General features: G+C 43.3%; 4 protein-coding genes across 10 annotated transcripts; 3 read left to right on the forward strand and 1 right to left on the reverse strand.

Annotated features, from left to right (window-relative positions):
- Positions 1 to 385: 385 nt before the first annotated feature.
- Positions 386 to 4,831, forward strand: LOC103315933 (endothelin-converting enzyme 1-like). Of its 5 annotated transcripts, XR_004344790.1 has the most exons (12): positions 386 to 549; positions 885 to 1,000; positions 1,083 to 1,192; positions 1,306 to 1,467; positions 1,550 to 1,633; positions 1,703 to 1,914; positions 2,005 to 2,199; positions 2,278 to 2,391; positions 2,475 to 2,609; positions 2,734 to 2,851; positions 2,928 to 2,979; positions 3,064 to 3,235. XR_004344790.1 is itself a non-coding variant. In XM_032598658.1 (9 exons), coding segments are annotated over exons 3-9 (642 nt in total). In that variant the 5' UTR covers positions 2,716 to 2,979; positions 3,064 to 3,240; positions 3,333 to 3,381; the 3' UTR covers positions 4,719 to 4,831. The 5 variants fall into 5 exon arrangements, 1 of the variants encoding a protein (XP_032454549.1); XR_004344791.1 differs by having other exon boundaries at positions 2,475 to 2,620; positions 2,734 to 2,979; XR_004344789.1 differs by having other exon boundaries at positions 2,734 to 2,979.
- LOC100116778 (THO complex subunit 6 homolog) lies at positions 4,676 to 6,744 on the forward strand. Its single transcript, XM_001601142.6, has 5 exons — positions 4,676 to 4,946; positions 5,018 to 5,245; positions 5,320 to 5,487; positions 5,562 to 5,724; positions 5,799 to 6,744. The coding sequence occupies exons 1-5, from the start codon at positions 4,813 to 4,815 to the stop codon at positions 6,117 to 6,119; spliced, it is 1,014 nt and encodes a 337-aa protein (XP_001601192.2). The 5' UTR covers positions 4,676 to 4,812; the 3' UTR covers positions 6,120 to 6,744.
- On the reverse strand, positions 6,165 to 8,417 carry LOC100115216 (partner of Y14 and mago). Of its 2 annotated transcripts, none has more exons than XM_016984646.3 (4): positions 8,227 to 8,417; positions 7,641 to 7,734; positions 6,362 to 7,554; positions 6,165 to 6,300 (listed from the first exon to the last, which is right to left on the reverse strand). In XM_016984646.3, exons 1-3 carry the CDS (start codon positions 8,261 to 8,263, stop codon positions 6,996 to 6,998), a joined length of 690 nt encoding a protein of 229 aa, XP_016840135.1. In that variant the 5' UTR covers positions 8,264 to 8,417; the 3' UTR covers positions 6,165 to 6,300; positions 6,362 to 6,995. The 2 variants fall into 2 exon arrangements, with proteins under 2 accessions (XP_016840135.1, XP_031783212.1); XM_031927352.2 differs by lacking the exon at positions 8,227 to 8,417 and adding an exon at positions 8,080 to 8,211.
- Positions 8,418 to 9,664: 1,247 nt separating this feature from the next.
- LOC100680298 lies at positions 9,665 to 24,608 on the forward strand. Of its 2 annotated transcripts, XM_031927346.2 has the most exons (16): positions 9,691 to 9,866; positions 11,222 to 11,415; positions 11,825 to 11,958; positions 13,115 to 13,343; positions 13,409 to 13,525; positions 13,973 to 14,202; positions 14,271 to 14,480; positions 15,707 to 15,920; positions 17,260 to 17,543; positions 17,801 to 18,125; positions 18,191 to 18,512; positions 18,782 to 18,954; positions 19,634 to 19,764; positions 23,086 to 23,249; positions 23,846 to 24,105; positions 24,190 to 24,608. In XM_031927346.2, the coding sequence occupies exons 2-16, from the start codon at positions 11,274 to 11,276 to the stop codon at positions 24,486 to 24,488; spliced, it is 3,234 nt and encodes a 1,077-aa protein (XP_031783206.1). In that variant the 5' UTR covers positions 9,691 to 9,866; positions 11,222 to 11,273; the 3' UTR covers positions 24,489 to 24,608. The 2 variants fall into 2 exon arrangements, with proteins under 2 accessions (XP_016840256.2, XP_031783206.1); XM_016984767.3 differs by lacking the exon at positions 23,086 to 23,249 and having other exon boundaries at positions 9,665 to 9,866.
- The last annotated feature ends 500 nt before the right edge of the window (positions 24,609 to 25,108 follow it).

Raw genomic sequence — 25,108 nt, forward strand, 5'->3', positions numbered from 1 at the left:
TTTTGTAAAACATCTAAAAATTGGTGATTTTTTTTGCCTTTTTCAAGCCTAGACAACTTTTGACCTAGGCAACCATTTTTAAATCACCAGCCCTCAAATTAAGTCTTTTTTTTAATACTTTGATTCTATTCAAACACATTTTTGGATCGCGCTTTTAGACAAAAAGTGGCAATTGTCTGGTTTTCGCTAATTTTCCCCATTCCCATAAGAGAATTTCAAGTGCCCCGCAAAAAAGTTTGGCAAGCGATCGGCCATGCACGCGCGCATTTTCTCATTCCAGATGGCCCAAAGAATGAACAAAAGTTGGTCTGGTAGGTGTGCCCTCAATTTGAAATTCTCAACTTCCAACACCCGAGTTGTTTCCACTCGCTCGTGGATTTGCTCATATGTTCTTCAAAAGAATTCTCTAAATTAGAGATTATGCTTATTTGTATATGCACACGATAAAGCTTATATACTGGAACATCAAGCTATTTTTTAAATATTTTATCTGGTGCTTGGAAGTATTGCTGAACTGTCATAGCAGTGGAGTAATAGTTAATGTCTTATGTAAGTATGCGTACATTTACATGCCATTTTAATTTCACGATAAGACTATAAAATTAGAATATTAAAATTTAGTCGAAAACTTACTTAAATCCACTAATTATCACCTATTAGTTGCAATTGGTAAATTCTGAATACAAAACTGCTACCTAAAAAAAATTTGAAAAGACCTACGAATTACAAGGCGCGTTTTATAGACAAAATCGCGGTTTATGATGTATAGGCCATGATCGGCTGTATCATTGTGTTTGAGAACGACTTTATGATGGTATCGATAACGTGAAGTCTATCACAAAAACTGTTAGCTTCTACTTTTTCTGTCGACTTCGTGTTCGTAGGAAGTGCGACGGTATGAAGGAATGACACATCTAACTTGTTGCGTCAGTGCAGCCGAAAGAACGTTGACGCGGTACATCAATTTCCTTAAGATGTGGGGAATACCATGTATATTTTTGTAAGAGATACTAAGTTTATTATTGCTTATCGATTGAATAGACAATACTTACAATTGACATTGCTAATTTTTCATACATTAGATTATTTTCGCTTTTTGAAACTATTATTGCTGCCGTTCCATACGTAGACTATAATACGAAATAAATAGAAAGAAATGAAGTCTCGGGCTTTTCACAATCCGAGATAGTTGGTATGACTCTTATTTGATAAATTTGCTATTAAATATATATATATATATATATATATATATATATATATATAAATAATATGAACAATATAACAACTAAAGCTATTTTGAATTAGCAAATTTTATATTAAAAAGTATAAACACGTCAGCGGACCCGTGTAAAGATTTCCACGAATATGCTTGCGGTAATTGGCAAACAAATTTTCCCCGACCAGGCAATCAAATTATTTGGGACATAGATAAAATTGCAGAAGAAACTATGAATATTCGTTTGCGAGGTAACATTTTGGGATTGAAATTTTTTTATTATAAGTCGAATAAATGATGCGATTATAAAATGGGTACTTTATTTTTCTATAGAAATTTTAGAAGAAGAAGTAAAGCCAGAAGACGATATTCCATTACAATACGAAAAAGAATGGTATCAATCCTGTACAAATTTAGGTAACTGCAAATATTCTTCAGTTTTATTTATAAATAAATAATAATAATATTAAATTTCCGCTCTCAAAGCTAAGCGCGAAAAAGATGGAATAAAGCTTTTGGAGCATATGTTAAATCAATCGGGAGGTTGGCCAATAACTATGAGAAGCCACGATGAATCGGATAACAGTAATATTTGGCAAAATGTTCACAATTACTACATAGATTATAATGAAGCGAATGCCTTGTTTGAAATAGGCGTTTCAAATGATATAAGAAACACTTCTAAATTTATCATATTGGTACCCATTAGATTCTACTTTAATACACATAATTAGTAATCATTCGATCAGTGATCAATTATGAGAATTATTCTAATTTTTGCACTTTAGGTAGGTCAGCCGATCGATAGTTTATACGAAAACATGTTAAAAGATGAAAATGTTGAAAAAAGTTTAGAAAAATATCAAGAATTCATGAAAAATGTAGCGCTTGTATTTGCAAAATCAATAAATAGTGAAGTTTCGTTTAATGACGTTGCTAACGATGTGAAAGCCGTTATAAATTTTCAGGAGAAATTGCATTTGGTAAATATTGCTACTAATTAATTTCTTACATAAGCTATCATCAAAAATGTAAATTTATTTTAATTATTAAATTTATAGATAAAATCGTCTGTGGATGAACGAGATGATGATGAATATGGTAAAAATTTTATGAAAATAAAAGATTTTCAAACTTTGTACGATCAGAAAAATCACGGAAACAATACTTCTAAGGTTTGAGAAATATACTGTACATATATTTAAATTCATACGATTGTCGATCAAGAAATTTTGTATAAGTATTAATCATATTCTAGATAAACTGGCTACAGACTATTTCTAATATTTTAAAAAAAGTAAATCTTACGATTGAAGAGTCGGAAGAGATTAATGTTGTCGACGTACCGTATTTTGAGAAATTATCAGGATTACTTGATGAAACTCCAAATCGAGTAATTATTAGGTTAAACGAAGTTTTAAACGAACATTTTTCTTTGAGATTCTTGAAGAAAGTCCCGCATACTATACTTTACACATTAAGCGAGCAATGTTAAAAGAGTAAATTTTGTTTTTCAGTTAATTATATTCATGGGAAATTTTTGATTTACTCCTTGGAATCTTCAACGCGAGAAATAATTGATTTAGTAGTAGAAGGCGTATTAGAACATAGTGGATATCAAGAAGAACCAGAAAAGTTGAATTAAATTACAGTATATTGCATTTTTTATGTTTTTTTTATAGCATAATACAATACTAAACAAATTTTCCAGCTGAGATTGAAATACGTAAAGAAGTACTTTTCAGAAGATTCGAAAAAAAATGGTAAATAAACTACTTTTTTGGAAGATATGTAATTAATTTAATCATAAATAAGAAACTTTAGATGGTATTTATATTACTTTCTAGGGATTGGAAATGGCAGTCAAGATTCGCGATAAATTAATGGACGATATACAGAAATCTAGTTGGCTCGATGCATCAACAAAAAGAAAAACCTTGAAGAAAATTGGTAAATTAAAGATAAACATGGGCTATACGAACATTTTAAATAATTCAACGTTTATGGCACATGTGTACGATCAGGTAAATTAGCAAATTCATTTATTATTGTAGTCATGCATTAAAAGATATTAATTAATAAATTCGTGATATGCAATAATATGATTTTGTAATAGTTTCAACTAGGCGAAAACTATTGCGAAAGTCTTCAAAATTATAAGAAATATGAAATCGAGCGAGAATGAGTAAATATTAATTCTAATATACAAAAAACACTTCATTTCATTTTCAATGTCAATGATAATTTTTTCTCCAGCCTAATAATGGATCCACTCATCTCAAATGCAATATATCAGTTCTATATGAATACGCTATGTATGTCTTATTACTTATAAGGTTTTTTAAAAATATTTCTTATAATAATATGTAAAAAAATTACAGTATGATTACCACGTTAATCTGTATTTTAGTTGTAACAGCTGCTCAATTATCCACCCCATTTTTCGAAGCCTCACTTCCTATGTCAGTTAATTATGGTTATATTGGTTCGGTCATCGGCCACGAACTGTCTCATGCAATGGATAGTTCGGGTACATCAAAAGTTTAAATTATATTCATATAAACAGATTTCAGCTTAATTATGATGATTAATTATAAATTTTATTTTCAGGTCGGTCATACGACGAATATGGCAACAATAAACCATGGTGGCCTGAGTCCATGGTAGAGGAGTACGAAAAGAAAAGCCAATGCTTTGTGGAGCAATTCAACAACTATTCGGTAATAAACATAAATTTAACAAAGTTTTAAATAATGCAGTAAACATTAAAGTTTTTTAATTTATACATTTATTTTCGTAAATCGATTTTTTAGCTTAACAGTAAAATAGCTTTAGGAGAAAATATGGCAGACACTATTGGAGTAGACTTGTCTTATAAAGCTTTCAAAGAAACTTCTGATGGATCAGCAGAAATGAAACTTCCCGGTTTAGAAGAAATAACTTCTGATCAATTATTCTTCTTATCTTTTGCTCTTGTAAGTTGGAATTTATTCTGAGTATACACTATTATAGAACATATTCAAATCTTTAGATATATTTTTTTCATGATTTATGTAATATTTTCCAGAGCTATTGTCAAACGACATCACCCAACTTCTGGTCACAAAATGCAGATAGCGGATACAGTCCGAACAAATATAGAATAATTGGAACTGTGTCGAACTCGAAAGCATTCGCTAAAGCTTACAAATGCCCTGCCAATACTCCTATGAATCCTGAGCGTAAATGCTATTTATGGTAGGTAATAGGGTTTATCAAAGACAGACACTTTTAAAATTTGTTTGTTTCTATATTTTTTAATCATGTAATCTAAATTTCCAACAATAGACTGCATTCATTTTTTATTGAATAAATTTTTTAATTGGCTGAATGTATCCGACTTTAGATCCAGACTTTTTTGATATCAATTATATTTTCCCGCGTATTCAAAATATAAATGGCGGGTACCACATGTCGCGCATGCGCATATTAGGTGCATTTTCTAACCTCCAATAATATTAGACCTACCGGCAATCGTGAGTTTGATGTAAACACCAGCAGAGTTGAGGGACAATAAAAGTTAATAATAAGCCAAGTTATACAAGTCAGCCGATTACATGAAGTACGGAGAGAATATGGGTGAAAATTTAAATTCTAAGTTGTTTTACAACACTATACTTTGCCAAACATTTTCCCCGGATGGGCGGTATTTGCTAGCTGGGAATGTTTATGGCGACATTTCGGTGTACGAGTAAGTATATAACAGTCCAGGTGATTATTTATTTGTAAAGTAAAACTAATTGAAATTTTTTTCTTTTAAAGCTTGTCCACAGCACTTGGACCTAGACAAACCGACGATGAGGAATTTCTGGGACCCACATACCAATTCAAAGCACACCCAGACCAACAAGTACAGAGTATGCTCACAACAAATAACTTTTTAGTCACTGGCACATGTGGAGAAGTTGCTGGATGGGATTGGAAATCAGTCACTTCGTCAAAATCTTTAAAAATCAAACCTTCCTGGGTAGTTCAAATACCTAGTAAAAAGTAAATACATCATTTCATATTTTTAGTCATTAAGCATATAGTTTTATCATTTCAATAATTCATATTTTTTTTAGAGACAGCCTTGAAAAACCAGATGTGAATTGTATGGTGTATTCCAAAGAAAATCATCTAATTTATGCTGGCTGTGGAGATAATAAAATTCATACCATTAATTTGGATACTGGAAAAATAATTAGTAGCTTGGCTGGGCATACTGATTTTATTCATAGTATATCAGTTTTGTAAGTATATTTGTCATTATTATTACAGTTTCATGCAGAATTTTTTCTGAGCATAAACCATTTTTATTTTGTAGTGGTAAGCAACTAGCTTCAGGAGGTGAAGATGGAACAGTTAGATTATGGGATCTTCGTAATAAGGAAAACACAAATATCTTGCAACCACACTTGAATGATAAAGTGGCAAGGCCTAAAATAGGAAAGTGGATTGGAGCTGTGGATTTCACAGATGATTGGCTGGTATACAAAAATTTTAAATTACACATTCTCACTAAAGCAGTAGCAAAATACAAAATTTATCAATGTTTTTTTAGCTATGTGGTGGAGGCCCAAAACTATCCTTGTGGCATGTGAGAACTATGGAAGCTGCAACTGTCTTTGATCTTCCAGATGAAGGCATTCATGTTGCAGACATCTTTGAAGAGCGAATAATTACAGGTGGAGCTATGCCTTATCTGTACCATTTAACATATCAGGGTGTACCATTGGCCAAAGTTCCTATTTCAAGTAAAACGGTTTATAGCGTGATTTACCAAGAGAACCCTCAAAAAGTTTTAAGTATTGGAGGTTCAAGCAATAAAATTGATGTATGTACAAACTTCAATTACCGTGAGATGGTTTTAAAATTCGCGTGATAGTAAAATGAGTATTTTTTTACCAAAATAGACTTTTGTACTTGATTTATTACAAGTTATATTATTATAAATTTTAGTTTCTTTTTTATCATACTAAATCATAAAATTCTCTTAGCTAATGTATATAGGAAGAACAAAACCATTACATATATAGGCACCAACTCCTAGCTCATCTGAGAATCTGAAATACATTGAAAAAAATAATATGATACATGTTACAATTTTTGAAAATATTTTGTTACCTTGACTTTCTTTATGCTTGGCAAATAAAATTTCATCAGTTTTGGCTTTAACCTCAATCATTAAAGTGCTATTGTTTTTATTTTCTATACCAAGTAATTCTGGATTATAAATAAAAATAATGGCTACAGGAATCAGTGCCAATATTATTAGTAAAATTATGACGTATATTTTCACACAGCAACAAGTAATCATTTTACGTTTTGTGTGATCGACTTAGCAAAAGAAATTTTAATTTTAACTTACGCGCGTCGTAATGCGCTCGTGGTGATCTGAACTTTGAAGAATCAGAGCATCCTTCATTTGTCATGAACGAGAATGTCTTGTCAATCATACGTTTGTAATTAGGGTATACATACTTAATTATAGTTAATGAAAACACAAATTTATAATATTAATTCTTTTTACTTTTTTAAGTATAAATTTATACATGTCGATGTCACCCAAATAGTCATTCTACATTATTTATGAGTAAAATATAGTGTGGAAATAATAAATTCAATAAATCACACTTTGCAACAATAAAATTCGATAATTCACGTTTCGTCTTCTGCTTTTGGTCAGAGTTCATCAAGAGGTATTATACAAAATGGCACAAAATCCAACTTTCTTATAAAGCTCCAATATGAAGCATAATTACTGATTAGCCTCAAGTTGTTTAATTTCTTGCTGGATTTCGGCTTTCCTCGATACTTTCTCTAGCATTTCCTTGTCTGGATTTTTAATTTCCCCACTCTTGATTTTCTTATCCAAGGACTCAATTTCTCTAATTTTCTTTCTAAGATTCTTTAGCCTTTTTAAAGGATCTGTTGTAGATGTGTGTTTGTTTGCAGCTTCAGCAGGGGGATCATTAGCTTTTGGTTTTTCATTTTGGGATTTAGGTTTCTCATTTGGAGTCTTGGGTTTCTCATTTTGAGTTTTAGGTTTCTCATTTGTAGTTTGCTGCTTCTTTTCACTTGGGGCTTGATCAGATAGCGTTGTCTTGGCAAGATCTTCAGTCACTGCTGCTACTCCTTTACTTTTACCCTTTTTCTTTTTCTTTTTAGTTTCAGTTTGTATAACTAATCCAGGAATAGGATTCGACTTGGAGGTGTCTAGTTCTTTTTTCGCTTTATGGGCAGCTACATACTCTGCAGACATACCAACAGGGTATGCTGGTTTATTTTTGACAAACTGCTTTCCTTTGCTTTCATATCTAGAAAAAGATGGAGCAAGTAATTGTAATTGTGACAAAAACATCAACAAAAATTATACAGTTTGTAAAATAATCATGGTACAAACAATGGAACTTCTTCTTGTGGTACGTAGCCATCTTTTACTCTCCTAGGCTTCCTCCATGTTCCATCTGGACGCTGACTCGCAGGTATGAACGTTCCTTTTCGAAGAAATCAGTAGGTATTAGATTTTTTGCCGATTCATTTGTTTATCAATATTAAAACATGTACAGAAGAGAGATAGAGATATAAACACGATTTTCCAATTCCTTTTTATATATAACTTATTCAGGAAATAAAATTACAGTGCAAAAACACGAGCGAGAAATAGAACGTTACTTATTGATTTCGCTAATGAATTTAATGCCGCAAGTAGAGATTACATAAATATTAAAAGTTTTTACGAAATAAAGCAGAAATAAAACCGAATGTTAAATCGAACGTTTAATCAAAAAGAAATGAAAACGTCACGTGGAATACATGCAGCTAGAATAAAAAGAACCAACGCGTTAACATCGCATCGTTAGCGTAAGTCCATTAGCCTCGTTCTAATCGCGTTTAAGAATAACCGCGAGTTGTTTACCCTCGTTTTGAGGTTATAAAATATAAAAGCGTTAGCGCACCGCCGATGCTTATGACAGTCGCTTAATTACCTTGATCGTCTTTGATATAGGGTGTTTGTGAAGCCATCGTATAGCTCGTTGAACTCGTCGGCTGGGCAAGAATTTATTGATGCTTTTCGCCTAATCTATTTATTATCAGCGTGCCATAGTCGAAATCCTCTCGCAGCGCGAAACTCTACAGTCTACACTCTGCCTGCTCTATATCTATAGATATAGCTCCGTGTGTAGGGATATACTCATTTAAGTAGAGCGTTGCGTTCGACGGGCTTGTAGTTTCGCGCGCGGCTCGCTAGAGGTCGCCCCCTTACCGGCTTTCGAATGCAAAAGGTGTAGGATATAATATGCACGCGCTATACTGTATTACACGCATCGCTGAGCTTTCGGAGAAGAAAATATAATGCTGTAATTATGAGTATTACGACGCGAATCGTCGATTGCGCTTGCGGATGAGAGATGAAAAAATAAACTTTTGGATATATTGTTGAAGAGCGTGTGAAAATTTATAGTCGATCGCGTGCAGGAGTATACACGGCTTATCAGATTGACGGGAAAATTGTGCATAAATAGGAAGCGCGAGCGGCAGCCGTTGCTTTAATACTACTGCGCAGCAAATGAAAGACAATTAAGCGTCTATTAGAATCGAGTTTTTGCGCTCTGTTATAGCTCTAATTGAGACGGTCGATAATCACATTTGTGCCTCTCATAATTAATCAGGTCGTGTGTGTCAATTTTTTAAATGAAAATAAACGACTCGACACGATAGCTGGATCACAACGCTCTTGATCTTCTCTTGTAATTTACTAAAGGCCAAGTTCAATATCGAACGGTCGAGTACTACGACGCTGTATACACAGGCGGAAAATGTCAATGGCCAATTTGGTGAATGGAAAATTCATCAAAAATTCATATAACGATCCTCTAGTATGTTCTAACGATCTTTTACCAAATGACAGGTATACTCGTATTTCATCGCTTGTGTATAAAACAGATGAAAAAATTTTCCAGAAACAAAGAATAAAATTTAACACGGAAATGCGCTCCATAACATAATCTTACATAATCCCCGCCGCAGTGTCATCCTGCACAAAGCACACGCAACAAAAGCAGCATATATACATAGCGGCCGCACAATATATTACAATATTTATTTACAAAGCCGCGCGCACGACATAAACGCAGCTGTAACTATAATCTGGCTTTGAGGTGCTCCGAAGCGTGATGGTGCGACGGCGACAGTATATAGTCGTCCTCCCTAACAACATGCACATACGTATAGCCGGTATACGAGTGCGTGTATAGTGGAGTAGAGAGAGAGAGAGAGAGAGAGAGAGAGAGAGAGAGAGAGAGGCGCGCCGCACATCGCGTAAAACGGAAGTCGAACAACTCCGCGGCGAACAATTGGAATCGGAAGCGATTCCGACGCGCTCTGTCCGCGCGTGGATTTCCCATTGTCTGATATCAGCCGCGCGCGCGGCGACTTTGTAATTGCGCTCTGCAGCTCTCCTCGCGGCTCTCTACTTAGTAGCGATGAAGACGCGGCTCGCGTCGCTTCGGCTCGCTTCTGCTAACGCTCCGCGAGTGTGTTATATACAGGCTGAGATTTTTCGTTGCGCAACGCTCGCCATGTACCAATATAGTACCGTCATGTGATTTTGCGTTTGCAATCCAGCGTAAGTTGTGTATCCTTGTATTTTTTCTACCGAAAATTGATTCGCTCGCGCAGTACGCGTCATCCGCAAACTCGAAATGTAGATACGCGCACGATACAAGTTTCGTATAAAGCTACGCCGCGGGAGAATTCAACCGGACGCGCTCGACGATATAAAAACAGTTCCGCGCGCGCTAGATACCGTGTATACAAAGAGCGAACACGCTGTTATATATGCAGCGCTGTTTGCTCTGCTTGTTTTTGGCCTTCATCTTCAGGTGACGGGAGTGTTGGGTACGGGCGAAAAAAAGTGCACGCGCATACATTATGAAACAAAAGTGCGCGTGTATGTACGTTGGATTTTTGGCTCCAATGGTCGAGAGTTATACTGTAGCTGCAGCCTTGTGGCACGGCCCGAGAGTACGATTTAGGAAATGATAAAAAAATCGTGCGACGATTTGTATTTGTTTACCGCTTGAAAAGCGATTTCGAATGAAAAAAAAAGGAAAAGTCCCTCGCAATCAATGACGATGACACCGTATAGCCATCAGGTCGAAATCGCGTTAGTCGCAGATGGAAGCGCGGCGGAGGTGCGGTGGCGGGACGGTTCAATCAATTAGCCTCGTGTGGCAGTATAGCGAGAGGGAGAGGCTGAATTTGATTGTTGCGTGTCCGGCAGCCAAATACTCGTTTCTCTCCCTCGCTCTATATACTGTACCTGTACACTCTTACCTATACACACACACACACACACACACACACACACACACACACACACACACACAACAGTATAGTTCTTCCGTATATATAGAGCAGGCTTGCGTGTATAACGAGAGAGAATTCATCTCGATACGGGAGAGCTTTTTTCCCCGGCGGAACTGCAATTTTCTAGAGCCGGCGGCGGCTTCGGGGAAACGAAGTTATTAGATTAACGAGAAGCCTCGCTCCGATGCTGCAGAGCTTTTTTCGGGTTTTCTGATTCGTCATTTTCGGATTTAATGCGGATCAGCGTGAAATGCCGCAGCGGAGCTTTAGCGAATATACGGACGATCTTTTATATAGTATTACCCCCCTCTGTACTAAATGTAGCTATACATGTATACGAGAGAAAAAGGACGACAGGTAGACGCGTATAACGAACTATATACGTGTCGTCGCGCTGCACTCGGTCGTTATACCGGCAGCGCACGAACTTTGATCCGCGCGTACCGTGACGCGCGCGGTCTCTCTTTGCAGCTTCGTGTCTCCCGTACGGCTTGGGAAATGTTGTATACGTTGACGTTGATGAGAGCGTGTGCTGTTCATGACTGTCCGCGTTCTGTACTATATACCGTGTGTGCTGTATATTTAAAAATGATTTCGGCCCAATGTTTGCAGGTGACGCTTGTGTGAACCTGCTGTATATGTATAACATCGAACCGCCGTTAACATGGGCTGCGGACAGAGTAACGAGGCCGAGGGCAAAAACACCGAGGGTCTGAGGCTCATGAGCAGTAAGCTGCACTTCAGGCCGGACCAGCTGGAAAAGCTCAACGACTACTTCGGTCACCTCGTCAAAAGCGACAGTGAAAGTACTCCATCATCTATTATTTTTAACAAAATTTTTTCGAAAACACATACCCGCGCACCGAATGTATTACAGGTACATTTGTTTCGAAAACAAAGCGCACTCGCGAAACAATAGTCAGAATACCGAGGCCAAAACAATGCTGTACGGAGCTAGCGCACGTGTGCCTCTATTTTCAAAAGGGCTGCGTCGATAATGAAAAAGCCTATCGGTCATCTCTCTCTCTCTCTCTCTCTCTCTCTCTCTCTCTCTCTCTCTCTCTCTCTCTCTCTCTCTCTCTCCGCTGTCCGATCGTGCGCACGAGAGAATATGTACGCGGTGCATGAGCCTATTACGCGATGGCAAATTAATCAAAGCATGGAATACTCGCGTATGGATCTACTACACGTATGTGATGTTTCGCGTGTGTGCAGTTTCACCGGAAATCAGTAGCATCGCGGTCGCCGTCGAGAGACTGGTCCAGCGATTGGTCGTCGGAGTGGGTAATCTCGACCGCAGATTTTCCGCCGGCTTTCTCGTCTCGCTTAACGAACGCAGAAGGATAAAGGTAAGGATATTTATATAAGTTTGGAAATTAACAATGTCAAACTGTCTGGCTTTCGCGAGATGGAATTATCGGATTTTCGTGAAATGGATGTGTAATATATTAAGAATAATCGAATCGCACACTTTACCTCTCCAATCCAAACCGCAATCGCGCAGAGAATACCTATACACATCCGCACAGGCAGCGTCGTTTAGCGCGCACTCAATACCAGCAGAAAGTGCAGCACTCGCACCCTTTAGCAGTACAGAACGTATACAGCGTTCGTTGCAGCGAAACAGTCAAATCTGCAGAGAGCGCGTCGGCGGCAGCGTAAAGTCAGGTCCAGGTCGTTTCGGAAATGCGAGTTGACGTTTTGCTTTTCTACCCAGCACACTATACCACTGCGCTATACGACGCGACGCTGCGAGACGAGAATATGTACTCTCTACTCGCACGCGACGCGGTATATACACTCGAGGGAGACACGGCTGCCGCAAGTTTCTGTTTACGCTTTCCATTTGTGTTATTTTGTATATTGCGCGCAGCGCAGTCGTCGCGCTGTCGCGCGTATATAACGGAAAGCTCGAGTAAGCGGGAGAATTATGCTCGCGTCGAGTTTTTACGCCTTTTCGTTAACCCGCTGCAACCATCAACGTGTATAACGCTTAATCTCGAGGAAATCGCATCGTCGAGGCTGGTGCGGGCGTAATTAGCGAGCGTGTTTTCTCCTCGCTGTATTGTGCGGCTCTGGCTATTTTCCCGAGAGGTAAACAAAATCCTGGAAAAATTTTATTTTCGAAAAAGGGGTCGCGGCAAAGGGGGCTATAATGGATTCCACAAAAGCCGCGAGAAAGAGAGAGCTCGAAAATCAAGACTCGCGGAGGAAAGAAACACGCGCGCGGAGAGCCAGGCAAGACAGGTCGTTATATAGTACATACACAGAGTAGAGGAGAAAGGATAAGTGGAAGCCCAGCGAGCCGCGCGCGCGGGCTGCGCAGTAAAAAGGGTTGCATGGCAAAGCCCCGTTGCTCTACACGCGGGATTTGTTTCGTCGCACTTGACTCTTTTTTCACGGTCCGCGCGCTTGCGTTTCAGCTACTCTCTTTCTCTCTATACCTGTTCTTTTTTTCGCCTGTTGCGGTGGCTTTTCGAGTGCGTAATACCGCGGAATTTACAGCAGCTGAGATTCGAGTATCTGCTGCGGCTGGATGCACTGTCGAGGCCCTCGGACGCCGAGCTGCCGTTGAGCGTCGAGGAGGAGAACTCGTTGCCTGGATTCGCGAGGCTGAGGTTGAGGACCGGTGACGCCGGTGCCTGGGCCGAGTTCGTTGGACCCGACGCGAGACTCAGGAGGGACTTGGTCAAGACTAGAGTCGCTGCGCTTTTGGCCGCTGCTCTGAAAGAGGGTGAGTATCTCAGCATTTTTTTTAAGGAGCTTACTGCATTTTTTTTATAAATATACTCCATACAGATGCAATAAGTGGCGCTGACGAGAGGCTCTGCATGACTCCCGGACAGGTGGTCGACGCCGAGGTGCTGGACAAGATCCTCAAGCAGCCCCGACACTGCCGACTGTTCTACGGACCAGGTAGGAAAATACGCCGCTTGCGGAGGATACTTCTTCTTTTTTTTTATGTCTCTACGCTATATAACGAACCGGCCCGGCGAAATGAAGTTGACTATAGTTTAGCCCCTCTGGAGCCGGGAGTATACACTGCGAGAGCCAGTCCTATAAATTAAAAGGTATACAACGCGGTCTACTGCAAGATTGGGGGTCTGCTGCTTAATAATAACTGGCAGTGATTTAAAATAACGAGCGCCGCGCGCGAAAATGAGGGTATACACACAAAGCGGAAAGCGAGCTAGTCGTGTAAATCATCAAAGTTACGCCTTCCGCGCGCTAGGCAAGCGCTTCGAGATGTTATCCTCCGTGCGCCCCCCCCGGTTTCGCGCTCTTTAATCCAGTCGGAATCAACCCCAGAATTTTACTATTTTTACTATTTTTTTCCTTTTCCTTTAATGCGCGTGAGCACAGCCGGTAGCGAGTCGAAACTGCCGGAAATCGGGGATCACCGCGTAGCCATAGTCGAGGACGAGAGCGGGATAATTCTGAAGATCGGATTGAACGGATCGAAGACGCAGGACATTCAAGTGAGACTTTTGATAGGCGCCTCGGTCAACTCGTGGCCGAGTAGCGCCGATTATCCCAAGAGGATACCGCTGCATCACTGCGACGCTCTCCTCCACTACACAGCCGCCCAGAGCGTGAGTTTCGACGACAGAACAATCATCAACCATAAAATGTTATTACATCGCAAAATTGAAATTCGCAGGGCATGTACGCAGTGGCAGTAGGTCCGCATCAAGGCTTGCGCTGCGAGGACCGCGCGAGTCTCTGGCGCATCCGAGTTCCAGCCGCCGAGACAACAATGAGCAACTACTACTCCGACGAGAGCATAGTCAAACAGACGGAGTCTGTGCTTCTGCAGATATTGGATCAGCTTCGCGGACGAAAGTCCCTGGACTTTTCCGTGAGACGCAAGGTATTACCAAGTTTTCCCTCGCAATTATAATAAACAATGCAACGCAGCGGAGAGATATTGTATTATCTCTCGCGAGCAGGACGACGACGACGACGAGTCCTTTGGAAAATAGACACAGCTCAATCGAAAACAACTTCCCGGGAGCAGCAGCAGCAGTTCTTCTCTCGGTTTTTATGCACAGCAGTGCCTGCCTGCCTGACTCCTTCGAACAAACGGCCGAGTAGTTGCTTAATGAGAAAAGTTGAATCGATTCGAGATCGCCACTTGTCTGATGCTCTTCTTTTTCTTCTTCTTCCTCCGCTCCTTTCGCGCCGTCGACCTGAAAATATCCACAAGCAGCGCAAGTTGCCTCTGTGTACATAAATGTAAATTCGAATAGCCCCAAGTATATAAATTGATATAACTCTTTGATCGTAAACGCTTTTTATTTATCCAGGAGGTGTGTATAAAAAGAAGATATCCGCTCTGGAATTAATTTCTTCTTCTCGAGTTCCGCTGAGAGAGAGAGAGAGCAGCGTATATAGCGCGCATTCCAGCTCGCAGCTCCTCCGTATATAGCCGCGGGTTCTTCGGTATTTTAGCGCTTTGATATTTATTACGTCCATTACCCATAGACGTGCAGCGTCCTGGCTTCTCTCTCTCTCTCTCTCTCTCTCTCTCTCTCTCTCTCTCTCTCAACCGCAGAGCTCGTCGATACGACTCACGTTTTATCCCCCGGCCGCTCATTGGAGCATCGGGAGTATAATCCTCCGTTTACTTTTCTCGAAAATCATTCGAATGCCTCGCAATTCTAAGATAAAAGTGTATATTAGCCGTACGCGTGTAGAGTATAAATAAATAAAAAAGAAGCTACTCAGTATATACGTCGAGAGAGATAGTGATTTCGAAGCTACTTTGCGGAGACTCTCGTATAAACGTATTCCGTGTTTCCCGAGACCCCGATTGGTTTTTGATTGCGCGCGCGCGAGAGAGGCGTCGGAGCTTTTGTTTCGAACAGCCTCGGCTTCGGAAAGTTCCTTCACTGGTTCGCGCAAGCGCTTCCTCCGCAGCGCCGGCGGATGCAGTACAAAGTAAGTTATTTGCCAAACTTCTCGATTGCGCCGTGTAATCCCCGAGTACAGCTATACACACTTATACTCACCTCTTTCCTGTTCTATACGATCGAAAACTAAAGTATTAGAAAAAAACCATGAACTTGTGTGTGTGTGTGTGTGTGTCTGAAAAAGGGCTCGCTGCGACTGGTGTCCCGTCACATAGTTCGAGCGGCGCACTGGTGGTCGCTGGAACGCTCGGGACCGGATCCCTTAAGGAACTGGGCAGCCGATACGCTCTCCCGTCACGTGCTCCGCACTCTGGACGAGCTGCTGAGGGCTCTGAAGTGCCAGAATTTGAGGTGCTACTTCCAGCCGCGCTGCAACCTGATGCTGCAATGCGCCCGAGGTAATGAGCAATCGACTCCTGCTTCGAATTTCAATGTTCCCTCTGGACTCGTCTCTCTGATATAACTCCTCTATCGCTTCTATACTGCTACACGATGCTAATAAACGCGCGTCGATCAACTTTGATTCCAACGCGGAATCTTGCCTCCTGCTTCGTGCAATACAAATTTTTTCCTTTTCTTCTGAAAAATCGCGAGCGCTATTTAATTCCATCCAGAAGTTATATGTATAATCACGCGAGGAATGCGCGGCTGAGAAATCTCGCGGATGAAATCGTGAAAATTCCTCGCAGGGCAGAGCGCCGCGTAAATATGAACGAGATCGTCGAGTGGTATTGCTATACAGTGTATAGGAAGAAGCCCTCTCTCTCTTTCGCTCTACCGCGCTGAGCAGAGAGGAGAGGAGTATAGTCACTGACGCGGAAGTATCGGAGTATTCCGCGTCGGTGGACCCGCGCGTGCATACTCGTTCGGAAACTCGTTGTATGCGTGCTCATCGATCGGCTTAATCGGACCTCTCTCTATCTCTTTCTCTCTCTCTCTTTCTCTCTCTCTCTCTCTCTCTCTCTCTCTCTCTCTCTCTCTCTCTCTCTCTCTCTCTTTCTCGCTCGCCACTCGATCAACGTCTTTCAGCGCGATATTCGTCTTGGGGATTTTTCCGAGCGGCGTGTTTCGTCGAAAAATTTTCTCGAGCTCGCTTGTGTTTCGAAATGTAATAAAAGTTTGTTCACACTCCATCTTTCTTTTTATGTACATACAACATCTATACGCTTCGCGACGCGACGGCAGTGGAATTGTCTTGGCACTATTAATTAAAAGACTTGCTCGACCGTGACTAAACATCTCTCTCTCTCTCTCTCTCTCTCTCTCTCTCTCTCTCTCTCTCTCTCTCTCTCTCTCTCTCTCTCTCTAATCTCTCTCACTCTCTCTCGCGTTTTCTCTCTGCACTATAGAGATCGTTTCGCTATACGATATATACTCTATACGTGTGTGTGCGGGGGGTCATATACGCGTAGACCGATTCATTCGAATGATTTATAGTTTCATTACGCCTGCTGTGTAGCATTGCGCTCTCTCTCTCTCTCTCTCTCTCTCTCTCTCGTATGACGACGAAAAGTTTCGTCTGCGCGGATGCGCGCTCGCGGGAGATATTTATCGTTCGAATGAAAACGAGAAAAAATGCGCGTGTGTATACGGCGGATCGATGCCCGGGATTAATTTCTCCTCGACACGAGATTTGTGGACTGTACACCGCCGTATCAGCGTTTTTCTTCCTTCGACGCGCTGTAACTCACACCCGTCTGACCACATTCGGACATCATCCCCTGGTATGTGTCTTAGGTGGGACACTGCAGCAAGAGGACGCCTACGCGGCCGACGCTCGGATCATCGAATCCTATCTGACCTCCCTTCACGCCTACTCTGCCGAGTGGCTGGAAAACCCCGAGCGAAAGCTCTCCAGCAGCGAGCTTTTGGAGAGGAAACTGCTCGCGCGATGGCCTCAGGTGATGGCGTCCCTACCCAGAGGCACCATGAGCGGACACCACGGCTACGGTAACCATCAGCTCCAGTACCTCGGTCTCGTCGTCGGACAGGTGCTTCGCGCCAAGGATTCGCTCAATCAGGTATTGCATATTTTCTAGCCGAGAAGTTTTATCGGATTATGCGTGAACTTTATTTCGAGGCAGGAAAAAAGGCTAACGAAGCCATTCATCTGACAGGGCGGAGAGTCGATATAAAGCGCGAGGTAAAAAGCTCCCGAGCTGTGCCGCTGTGAATAATAGAGAAATCCCATTCGCGCCTGTGCGGATGCTTATTAGCAAAGTTCGAGTGCCGCTCGTAAATATACGCCGCGCGAGCTTAACGACGCTTTTTCGCGCAGGAAAGTTTCGACAACTGCAGCTCCTTCTTCAACTTGTCGACGGACTCGCAAGCCGGCGAGGGTATCGAGAACCTGGTCTACCTAATGACGCTCGTGCTGAAGCAGGCCAAGGAGCTGGTGCAGGTGACGTCCTTCGGCCATAGGAGGAGGAAGAGGAAGAGACGACGCAGCAAGGCCGAGCGCAAGAGGAGCTGCGCCAGAGCTTACTTCGACAGGTCCGTCGACGTGCTCGTCGACGTCGTGCGGAAGGACAGGGACACGGCGTATCTGGACCTGGAGAACGAGACTATCTTGGCCAAGACGCTGCTCAAGTGGCTGTACTTCGGTAAGTGTACGTGTAAACGCAAACGATTCACCCACTCGATGACTAAACGAAGCGGAATGGCGCAGGTATGGAGGAGGACAAGAAGGTACTGGGAACGTTGCTCCGACCTTACCTCGGCAATCTATTCAACGGCTCGCACGAGCTGGCCTGGCACGTGGAGTCCTGGCGCTCGCGGCAGGAGTCTTACAACGCGGAAATGCGCTCCCTGGGCTTGTTCTGTAAGCTGGTGACCGCACGGGAGATATTGCCGGCTAATGGGATTGTCGAGTCTCTGACGAAGGGCTGGGCCTGGGCCGAGAGCGTCGCGCGGATGATCGAGCGTATAAGCTCGGCGGATGACGACAACGGGCTCCGGCTGGTCTTCCTCACACCCGAGCGGATCCTCAGGTTTGTTGTTTACCGAGAGAGAGAGAGAGAGAGAGAGAGAGAGAGAGAGAGAGAGAGAGAGAGAGAGAGCAAGACTGAGAGAGTGGTCCAAATTGATTGCGTTCGTAGCCCCATCGCGCGTGGAAACCTGGACTACTCTCGGGATGGAAATTCGCGTTATACAAGCGCTAATCGACCTTCGCTGTTTATTGTTTATTGCTTCTCTCCAGGAATAATTTAGCGAGGCTCTATAATTAACGATCTTCTACTGCGTTTCTCTGGTTCCGAAGGTACCAGCTCAAGTTCGCGGGAGGCAAGGACAAAGGCAGTTGTTTCTCGAGCTGGAGCAGGGCCAGAGGCGTCGCCGCGAGGCGGCCGAGCCTTGCCAGGACGAGCATGATTACCGCCACCGACACTCTGCCCGGATTAAGCCGGCGGAGTGAGGCTGATGCGTTGCACAAAGGTGAGAGTCAGTCAACTGCGTAGACACTACGCTGATGTGTATACCGGTCTAAAAGCTATTTTTTTTCTTTCTACTGGGATTATGTATACTCACTCGCGCGCGTGCGTCACCGCGTGTGGCATCTTCGATGGAGCGACGATTCGAGGGTGCGAAAAAAAGGGGAGAATGTTAACGACGTGCTCACGTCGTAAAGATCAAAGACGAGAGTCGCTACGCTGTGCGGATGAGAGGAAATCTCGGCGCAGGCATGCGCGCGTTAACGGACACCAGCGAGAGAAAGCCGAGAGGCCGCGGATCTTTTTCTCTCTCGCTCCTTTTCCAGATATATCCAAAGGGATACAGCGCTAAATTGAGATTTATTCGGGTTACGTGAGATCGTTACTGAAGCCTTCATTACCACGGCCATTTTTCCTCCCGCGCGCGCCTGAAAGAGAGAGAGAGAGAGAGAGAGAGAGAGAGAGAGAGAGAAAGAGAGAGAGAGCCGTTTGTTTATCGCCGACGCCGTATACGAGTCGAGCTCCTCATTGAATCTCATAAATTAAGATCGACGCGCAGAAAAGAGCCGCGGCTGCGATGTGTATATAGTCATGGGGTGTATTATATAGCCCGTAATATACGATGCATCTCTGACGCGCGCAAATAGGAGGCGCCTCGTGCTAATCGATATTTGGCCTGTTAGGAGTTGCAGGTCACGTCGAGCTGAGGGAGGCCAGTCCTTTGACGTTCGTTGCGGCGATGGCCAGGCGACGCGGCCGACAAAGAGCTCCCGGTGGCTTGATTCCGGCTCTGGTGACTCTCAACAAGTTTCGGGTGAGTTGACATGACGGAATACTTTTTTCCGCTTTCTATACTAGCTATAGCGGCTGATGCGCCGACGAATGGAGAGGACACGTGTGAGCGCGTGTTCAGCGGCTTTGGGAGGTTCTCGACTGACGGGTACTTTAAATTCAAACGCAACGACGCCTCGCGCGTGAGAAGAACGAATGTGGAAGACGTCGACGAGATTCTGCGAGTCAGAGGATGTGACGAAGAAACCGTCCTCGAAGTCTATCCTGCGTAAAGTCGAGCTTATCTCCGACGTCTCATCGTGGCGTAGATGTGTAATATTCGCAGGGGAAACAACGATTGCCTAAACGCTTATAGTGTATTATAAAATTATAGTAATGTTGAAAGAGAAAGGTCGAAAGATCGCCTCTCTCCGTTGGCTTATCGCGGAGGAGTTGCGCTCAACGTGTATTTATACACATACATACAGAACGAAGCCCGGAATTTGCGCGAAAAGTGATTTTGGCTTCGTTTGCCAATAGAGCGTCAGCGGTGGGATTTACTCGTGTCGGGCCAGGCGACGACGACGACGACGACTGCAGCTAGCGCTTGATTATTTGCTTCTCCGCCGAGTCTAGTTTGATTGAATCGCCGTGTGGCTGCACCTATCGCACAGCGTGTAATCCTAGCTCGCATTTCTCCCTCTTCTCATTTTCCCCCGGATTCTCTCTCATTCTCGGCGATGTATAACAACAATCGCGCCACGCCGAGACGCAAATCGAGAAACTTGCGTTACGGGATGTTACGCACACATACAGAGCTTCCAACTCTGCTGCTTTGTTTCGCTTCCTTGCGCCTTCGCTCTCATCCTGACCAGACGTTATACCACTCCCGCGAAGAACGGCTATCACCTGTATACACCCTACACGTCGGATGAACTTTGCCAGCCTGACAAGAGCGCGTCATATTATATAATACTTGGGGAAAGTTCTTCGGAGACGTTATTCTCTCTCGGATATTTTACGAGCTTTATCGCGTAGTAATTTCAGAAGTTTTATTATTATTATTTCATGATAAATGCGCGGTTCGAGAGAGAGAGAGAGAGAGAGAGAGAGAGAGAGAGAGAGAGAGAGAGAGAGAGAGAGAGTATTTTATTCGATCGGACCGATAAAAGGCTGGAAGAGGAATTTTCCGGTGGGTTTTAGCCGCGCTCTAAAGAGCTGGAAAGAAAACCTGAGAGCCGGGGCGAGGGGGTATAGAGGGTAGGGCTATTAATCTTCGGAACCAATAACTGGATAAGAGATTCCAAGTTTGCGATCACACACAGAATTAGAGGAGAACGTCTGTCGGAAGACGGTCTGGGCTTCTCCGAAGGGATTTATCAGAGCGTTAATTTCCCATGTAGATTTTCTTTCGCGTTCGACGAACTCGATCTTTCTCTCCGATTTTAATTGCTTTTTAACTTTCGAGAAATTATAACTGCGCGCGTTCGGAGAAAAATTAATCGATTGGCTCTCGAGCTTGGAGTTCACCTATGCGAGGGCGTATGAAAATTAAAAGGTGGGGAAATTCAGCGAGTTACGCGAAAAGTACGAGTTGTTTTCAATGAGCGGTTCGAGGAGGGGCTACAGCGACTTTTCTATCTGCATGAAACATTCCTAAAGTCAAAGTGTTTCCGAAAGTACGTGTCTTTGAAATAGCGAACGGCGCTCGCTCGCCACTTGAGTATTCTCTTTGCGCGAGGCGGGCTACCGCGCGCGCGGTGGCTCTCTCGCTTCCTCTCTCTCTCTCTCTCTCTCTCTCTCTCTCTCTCTCTCTCTTTCTCTCTCTCTCTCTTGTGCTTTTAAAGTACTGATTCTGGTGCTTTTAAGGCAGTAGCGCTCTTTCTTCGCGTCGCCTCTTGCGCCTTGATTCGCAATGATCTGTGGGGCTAGGTCAGGGTCGACGACGTTGGCTCTTGGATCGATTGATTGCTTCTTAGAAAAGATGGCGGTGGCATAAGTTTCATATGTATGTTTTGGTTGAATATTGCTTAATGTTTGTTTTCGAATATTTCACATTTGGTTTATAACGGGATTGATTTTGTGTCTATTTTCCATCCATCTATATATTATGCATCAAGTCAACAACTGTTTCAGTAACTACTCTACGTAATTATATTGTGCTATTGTTATACTGCCGCATCTATGAGCCTTGTTCATTATGCGCGAGATACTTGGATAATTAATGGCATGATCAGCTAGAATACTACCTACAATGCAATGATCATCGTTACTGTTTGTTGCGTAATTTAGTAATTGAAAATAGATCGATTCATGAGTATTCTCACATATATTGTAACAAATCCAACTCATCCCAAGAACAAACGTATAACACCCTAAAGCTGATTAAAGAATATATGCCTCTCGAATCTACATTCATAGGATATTCTCAGCATACATTCAGCGACGTACGCCTAGATTTCTTTCATATTTTTTTAATTTACTGTAAGGACGTCTTCCTGTTCCTCCTTTTTTCATGAATAAGATATACTTTACGCGAAAATCTCGCCCCACTTCCACGTAAGCTGCCTTTCATAATCTCGAACAAAAGTTGTTCCTTCTCGTATCGAGACTTCGTTTCATTACGAGAGAAGCTATACTCGCGCACAGTCCGCAATACGAAATTCATTAATTAGCGGAGAGAGAGAGAGAGAGAGAGAGAGAGAGAGAGAGAGAGAGAGAGAGCGCAGCTGCACCGAAGTATTTGTTTTCCGCATACTCGCGCGCGCGCGGGAAAATCCAATTCAAAACTTCAGGCAGTTCCGCTAAAGTTAATTTTGAAAACGCAAAAATAGACGCTCGCGTCGGAAAGGAATATCGCTTTCCAGCCAGCCGTGCAAATTAACGATTCCGTAGCCCATTATAGATCCTCGCGCTTTAAAGCCGACGCTGTACAGAGACGAGTATCCCTTAAAGGGAATCTCTCGGAAGCTTGTATACAATTTCGAAAAAGTCGCGCGCACACACTGTGGCGGCGAATAATAATTCGCTGATCGTGTAGCCGTGGCCAGATTGTGCGGTACACACAGGCGCCTCGTAAAGCGGTTTCGGCTCTGTGTGTTCCCTGTTTCACTTGCCTTGGCCTATAAGCTGTATCGCATAGGGGCGGTTAGGTGCCGCGCTCGCACGTATTGGATTTCGATACCGCGCGCCGAACGTCTTCTTCTCCCCCTCTCGCGCATCAGCCGTTATATACGCTATTTGTTGCCTTAAGCTTCTGCCGGGAACGCCTGGCTTTTTCCCTCGATTTATAAAGGCGTTAACGGGAGAGCCAAGGCTGTGTAGGTACTTACCTTGCGCGATCGACTTTTTCGTCTGTCTCCAGGTTTTGCAGGAGGTGGCGCAGGTTCTCCCGGCGGACGAGTGCACGTCGATGCTGGAGTTGGTGCAGAGGGTCTCCCGCGAGTCTTCCCGACGCCTGAGACGAGCCAGCTATCCGGACACCTCAAGCGTGGACGGCAGTGTTCACCGTCAGCTTTACACCCCGAGGTAAAAGGGAATTCCGAAAAGTTTCGAGCGACGAACGTGGCTGTCACAAAGCTCGGCGCAATTTCAATATAAGGATTCGCCGAAATTCCCGCGGCAGCAAGTTGCACATGCGCTCACGGTCAATTTCTCTCTCTCTCTCTCTCTCTCTCTCTCTCTCTCTCTCTCTTTCTCTCTCTCTCTCTCTCTCTCTCTCTCTCTCTCTCTCTCTCTCTCTCTCTCTCTCTCTCTCTCTCTCTCTGCGCCGAGTACTGCGCTCGATGGCCGTGTCGAATTATTGTGGTTTTCCGCGGAGAAAAGCCGCGAGGAAGCCCGAGGCAATTTCGAAAGCTCCATGGATGCGTTCTAGCGCGCCACTGGCTTTTGCGCTTTTCCGCGCACACGTATATTCATATCTGCGTACGCAGCGGACTTTGCGCGCGAAAAACGATGTAAGCTTGCAGCTGCCCGCCAGGCTCGATCGAATTTCGCGCTTTGCTTTTTTCTTTTGTTATCAACGGAGCTCACTATTAGTGCGGCCTTTGAGTCGAGGAAGGCAATTTTTCATTTTATGCCTGTCGGGAATTTCTAGTTCTGTATAGAACTATATCGTATTGCAGGTCCGAATCGAAGTTGTACGAGGCGCCGCGACAGAGCTCGTCAGAGTCGAGAGAGGAAAAAATCATATTGGAGCGGCAGCTGCAAGTGCGACGGGAGATATCCGAAATTCACGACACTCTTACGAGAGGCTTGAGGAGCAGGAGTCAACTTCCGGTCTGGGACTCGACGTCGTTGACGTCGACCTGGACGTCCTCGGTCGGATCGCTCGGACGGGGGAGATTGAAGAAACACCGAGCGCCCCTGTGGGACACCGTCAGAGGTATTTGTTTATTATTCTTTGGATTTTGGAAAGCAAAGTTTTCGTATCGCGTCGATGAAAATAATCCCGTGCGCGCGTGTTTAGGAACATCAGCTCTGTGGGACAGCGTCAGCTGCAACAGCACTTTCACGAAAGTTAAATTGAGAGAGGATACACCGAAGGCCCTCGCGATGGAACTGCATCAGCCGAATAACAACAGGAAAGTACAGAATTACGAAAACAACAAGCTGCCCTCCTGGGAATTGCTCGAGAAGGTTTTGAATAAAAAATGCCTGTCCTTCGAATACATCAAGTCTGACTCTTGCGAGGAGAACGAGGACGTCAACGTCGACTACCTGTTTATCAGTAACGATACCAAGGAGATTCCCATGAAGTCGAGCTGATTTTACTTTCGTATACTAAATCGATCGTCATACATACCTCATTTCGCATATACTTATAATTACACTGATGAATTTTTAAGTTTATTCTACAACTGTAAATAAATACAAATGCAAAGATGATAAACTCCTCTTTCATCTCTAAAACCGAAAAAAAACGAACCCAATTAGAAAGGGATCAGCCAAACCCACAGCGGCGCACGAAGCAGCCTATTAACCCTGGTCATGTCGGTTGGATTAACGATAAGGTGCGCCGAAGCTCAGAGGTCGGCGTTCGGAAGGGATCAAGTCTCGGGTCTTCGAGACAATGTCTCCTTTACACCACAGCGCTGCTCGACAATCGTCGACTTTTTCCCATCAGCATGGACAATCGAAAGTCCTAACACCGCAATTCACGCACTTCATTACGACTCCGCAAACAAAACGCCGAGGTAATGATCATTACAAGCTCCCCGTATACGCAGCGCCGGCCTCTCCCGCGTAGTTCACTTAGCCGTCTAATAGCAAAAGAGCCGAGAAGAAGAAGAAGAAGAGGGAGCAGCAAAAAAGGGTTGGTCGGTCGGTCGGTCGGTCGAAGCTCGGCTCTCTCTTTCTCTCCGCGGCGAGGCGGCGCACACGCGCAT

Source organism: Nasonia vitripennis, chromosome 3, assembly GCF_009193385.2.
Source record: "Nasonia vitripennis strain AsymCx chromosome 3, Nvit_psr_1.1, whole genome shotgun sequence".
NCBI classification, from domain to species: domain Eukaryota; kingdom Metazoa; phylum Arthropoda; class Insecta; order Hymenoptera; family Pteromalidae; genus Nasonia; species Nasonia vitripennis.

Coding starts and splice junctions, on each gene's coding strand:
- LOC100115216 (XM_016984646.3), bottom strand. CDS start 8,263: ATGGCTTCACAAACACCCTATATCAAAGACGATCAAG. Junction 7,735..8,226: donor CTATATCAAAGACGATCAAG/GTAATTAAGCGA, acceptor TTCTTCGAAAAG/GAACGTTCATACCTGCGAGT. Junction 7,555..7,640: donor CCACAAGAAGAAGTTCCATT/GTTTGTACCATG, acceptor ATCTTTTTCTAG/ATATGAAAGCAAAGGAAAGC.
- LOC103315933 (XM_032598658.1), top strand. CDS start 3,382: ATGAAATCGAGCGAGAATGA. Junction 3,402..3,472: donor ATGAAATCGAGCGAGAATGA/GTAAATATTAAT, acceptor TTTTTTCTCCAG/CCTAATAATGGATCCACTCA. Junction 3,937..4,029: donor AGCAATTCAACAACTATTCG/GTAATAAACATA, acceptor TCGATTTTTTAG/CTTAACAGTAAAATAGCTTT.
- LOC100116778 (XM_001601142.6), top strand. CDS start 4,813: ATGAAGTACGGAGAGAATATGGGTGAAAATTTAAATTCTAAGTTGTTT. Junction 5,246..5,319: donor GTTCAAATACCTAGTAAAAA/GTAAATACATCA, acceptor TATTTTTTTTAG/AGACAGCCTTGAAAAACCAG. Junction 5,725..5,798: donor ATTTCACAGATGATTGGCTG/GTATACAAAAAT, acceptor ATGTTTTTTTAG/CTATGTGGTGGAGGCCCAAA.
- LOC100680298 (XM_031927346.2), top strand. CDS start 11,274: ATGGGCTGCGGACAGAGTAACGAGGCCGAGGGCAAAAACACCGAGGGT. Junction 11,416..11,824: donor CGTCAAAAGCGACAGTGAAA/GTACTCCATCAT, acceptor GCGTGTGTGCAG/TTTCACCGGAAATCAGTAGC. Junction 17,544..17,800: donor CCAAGGATTCGCTCAATCAG/GTATTGCATATT, acceptor TTTTTCGCGCAG/GAAAGTTTCGACAACTGCAG.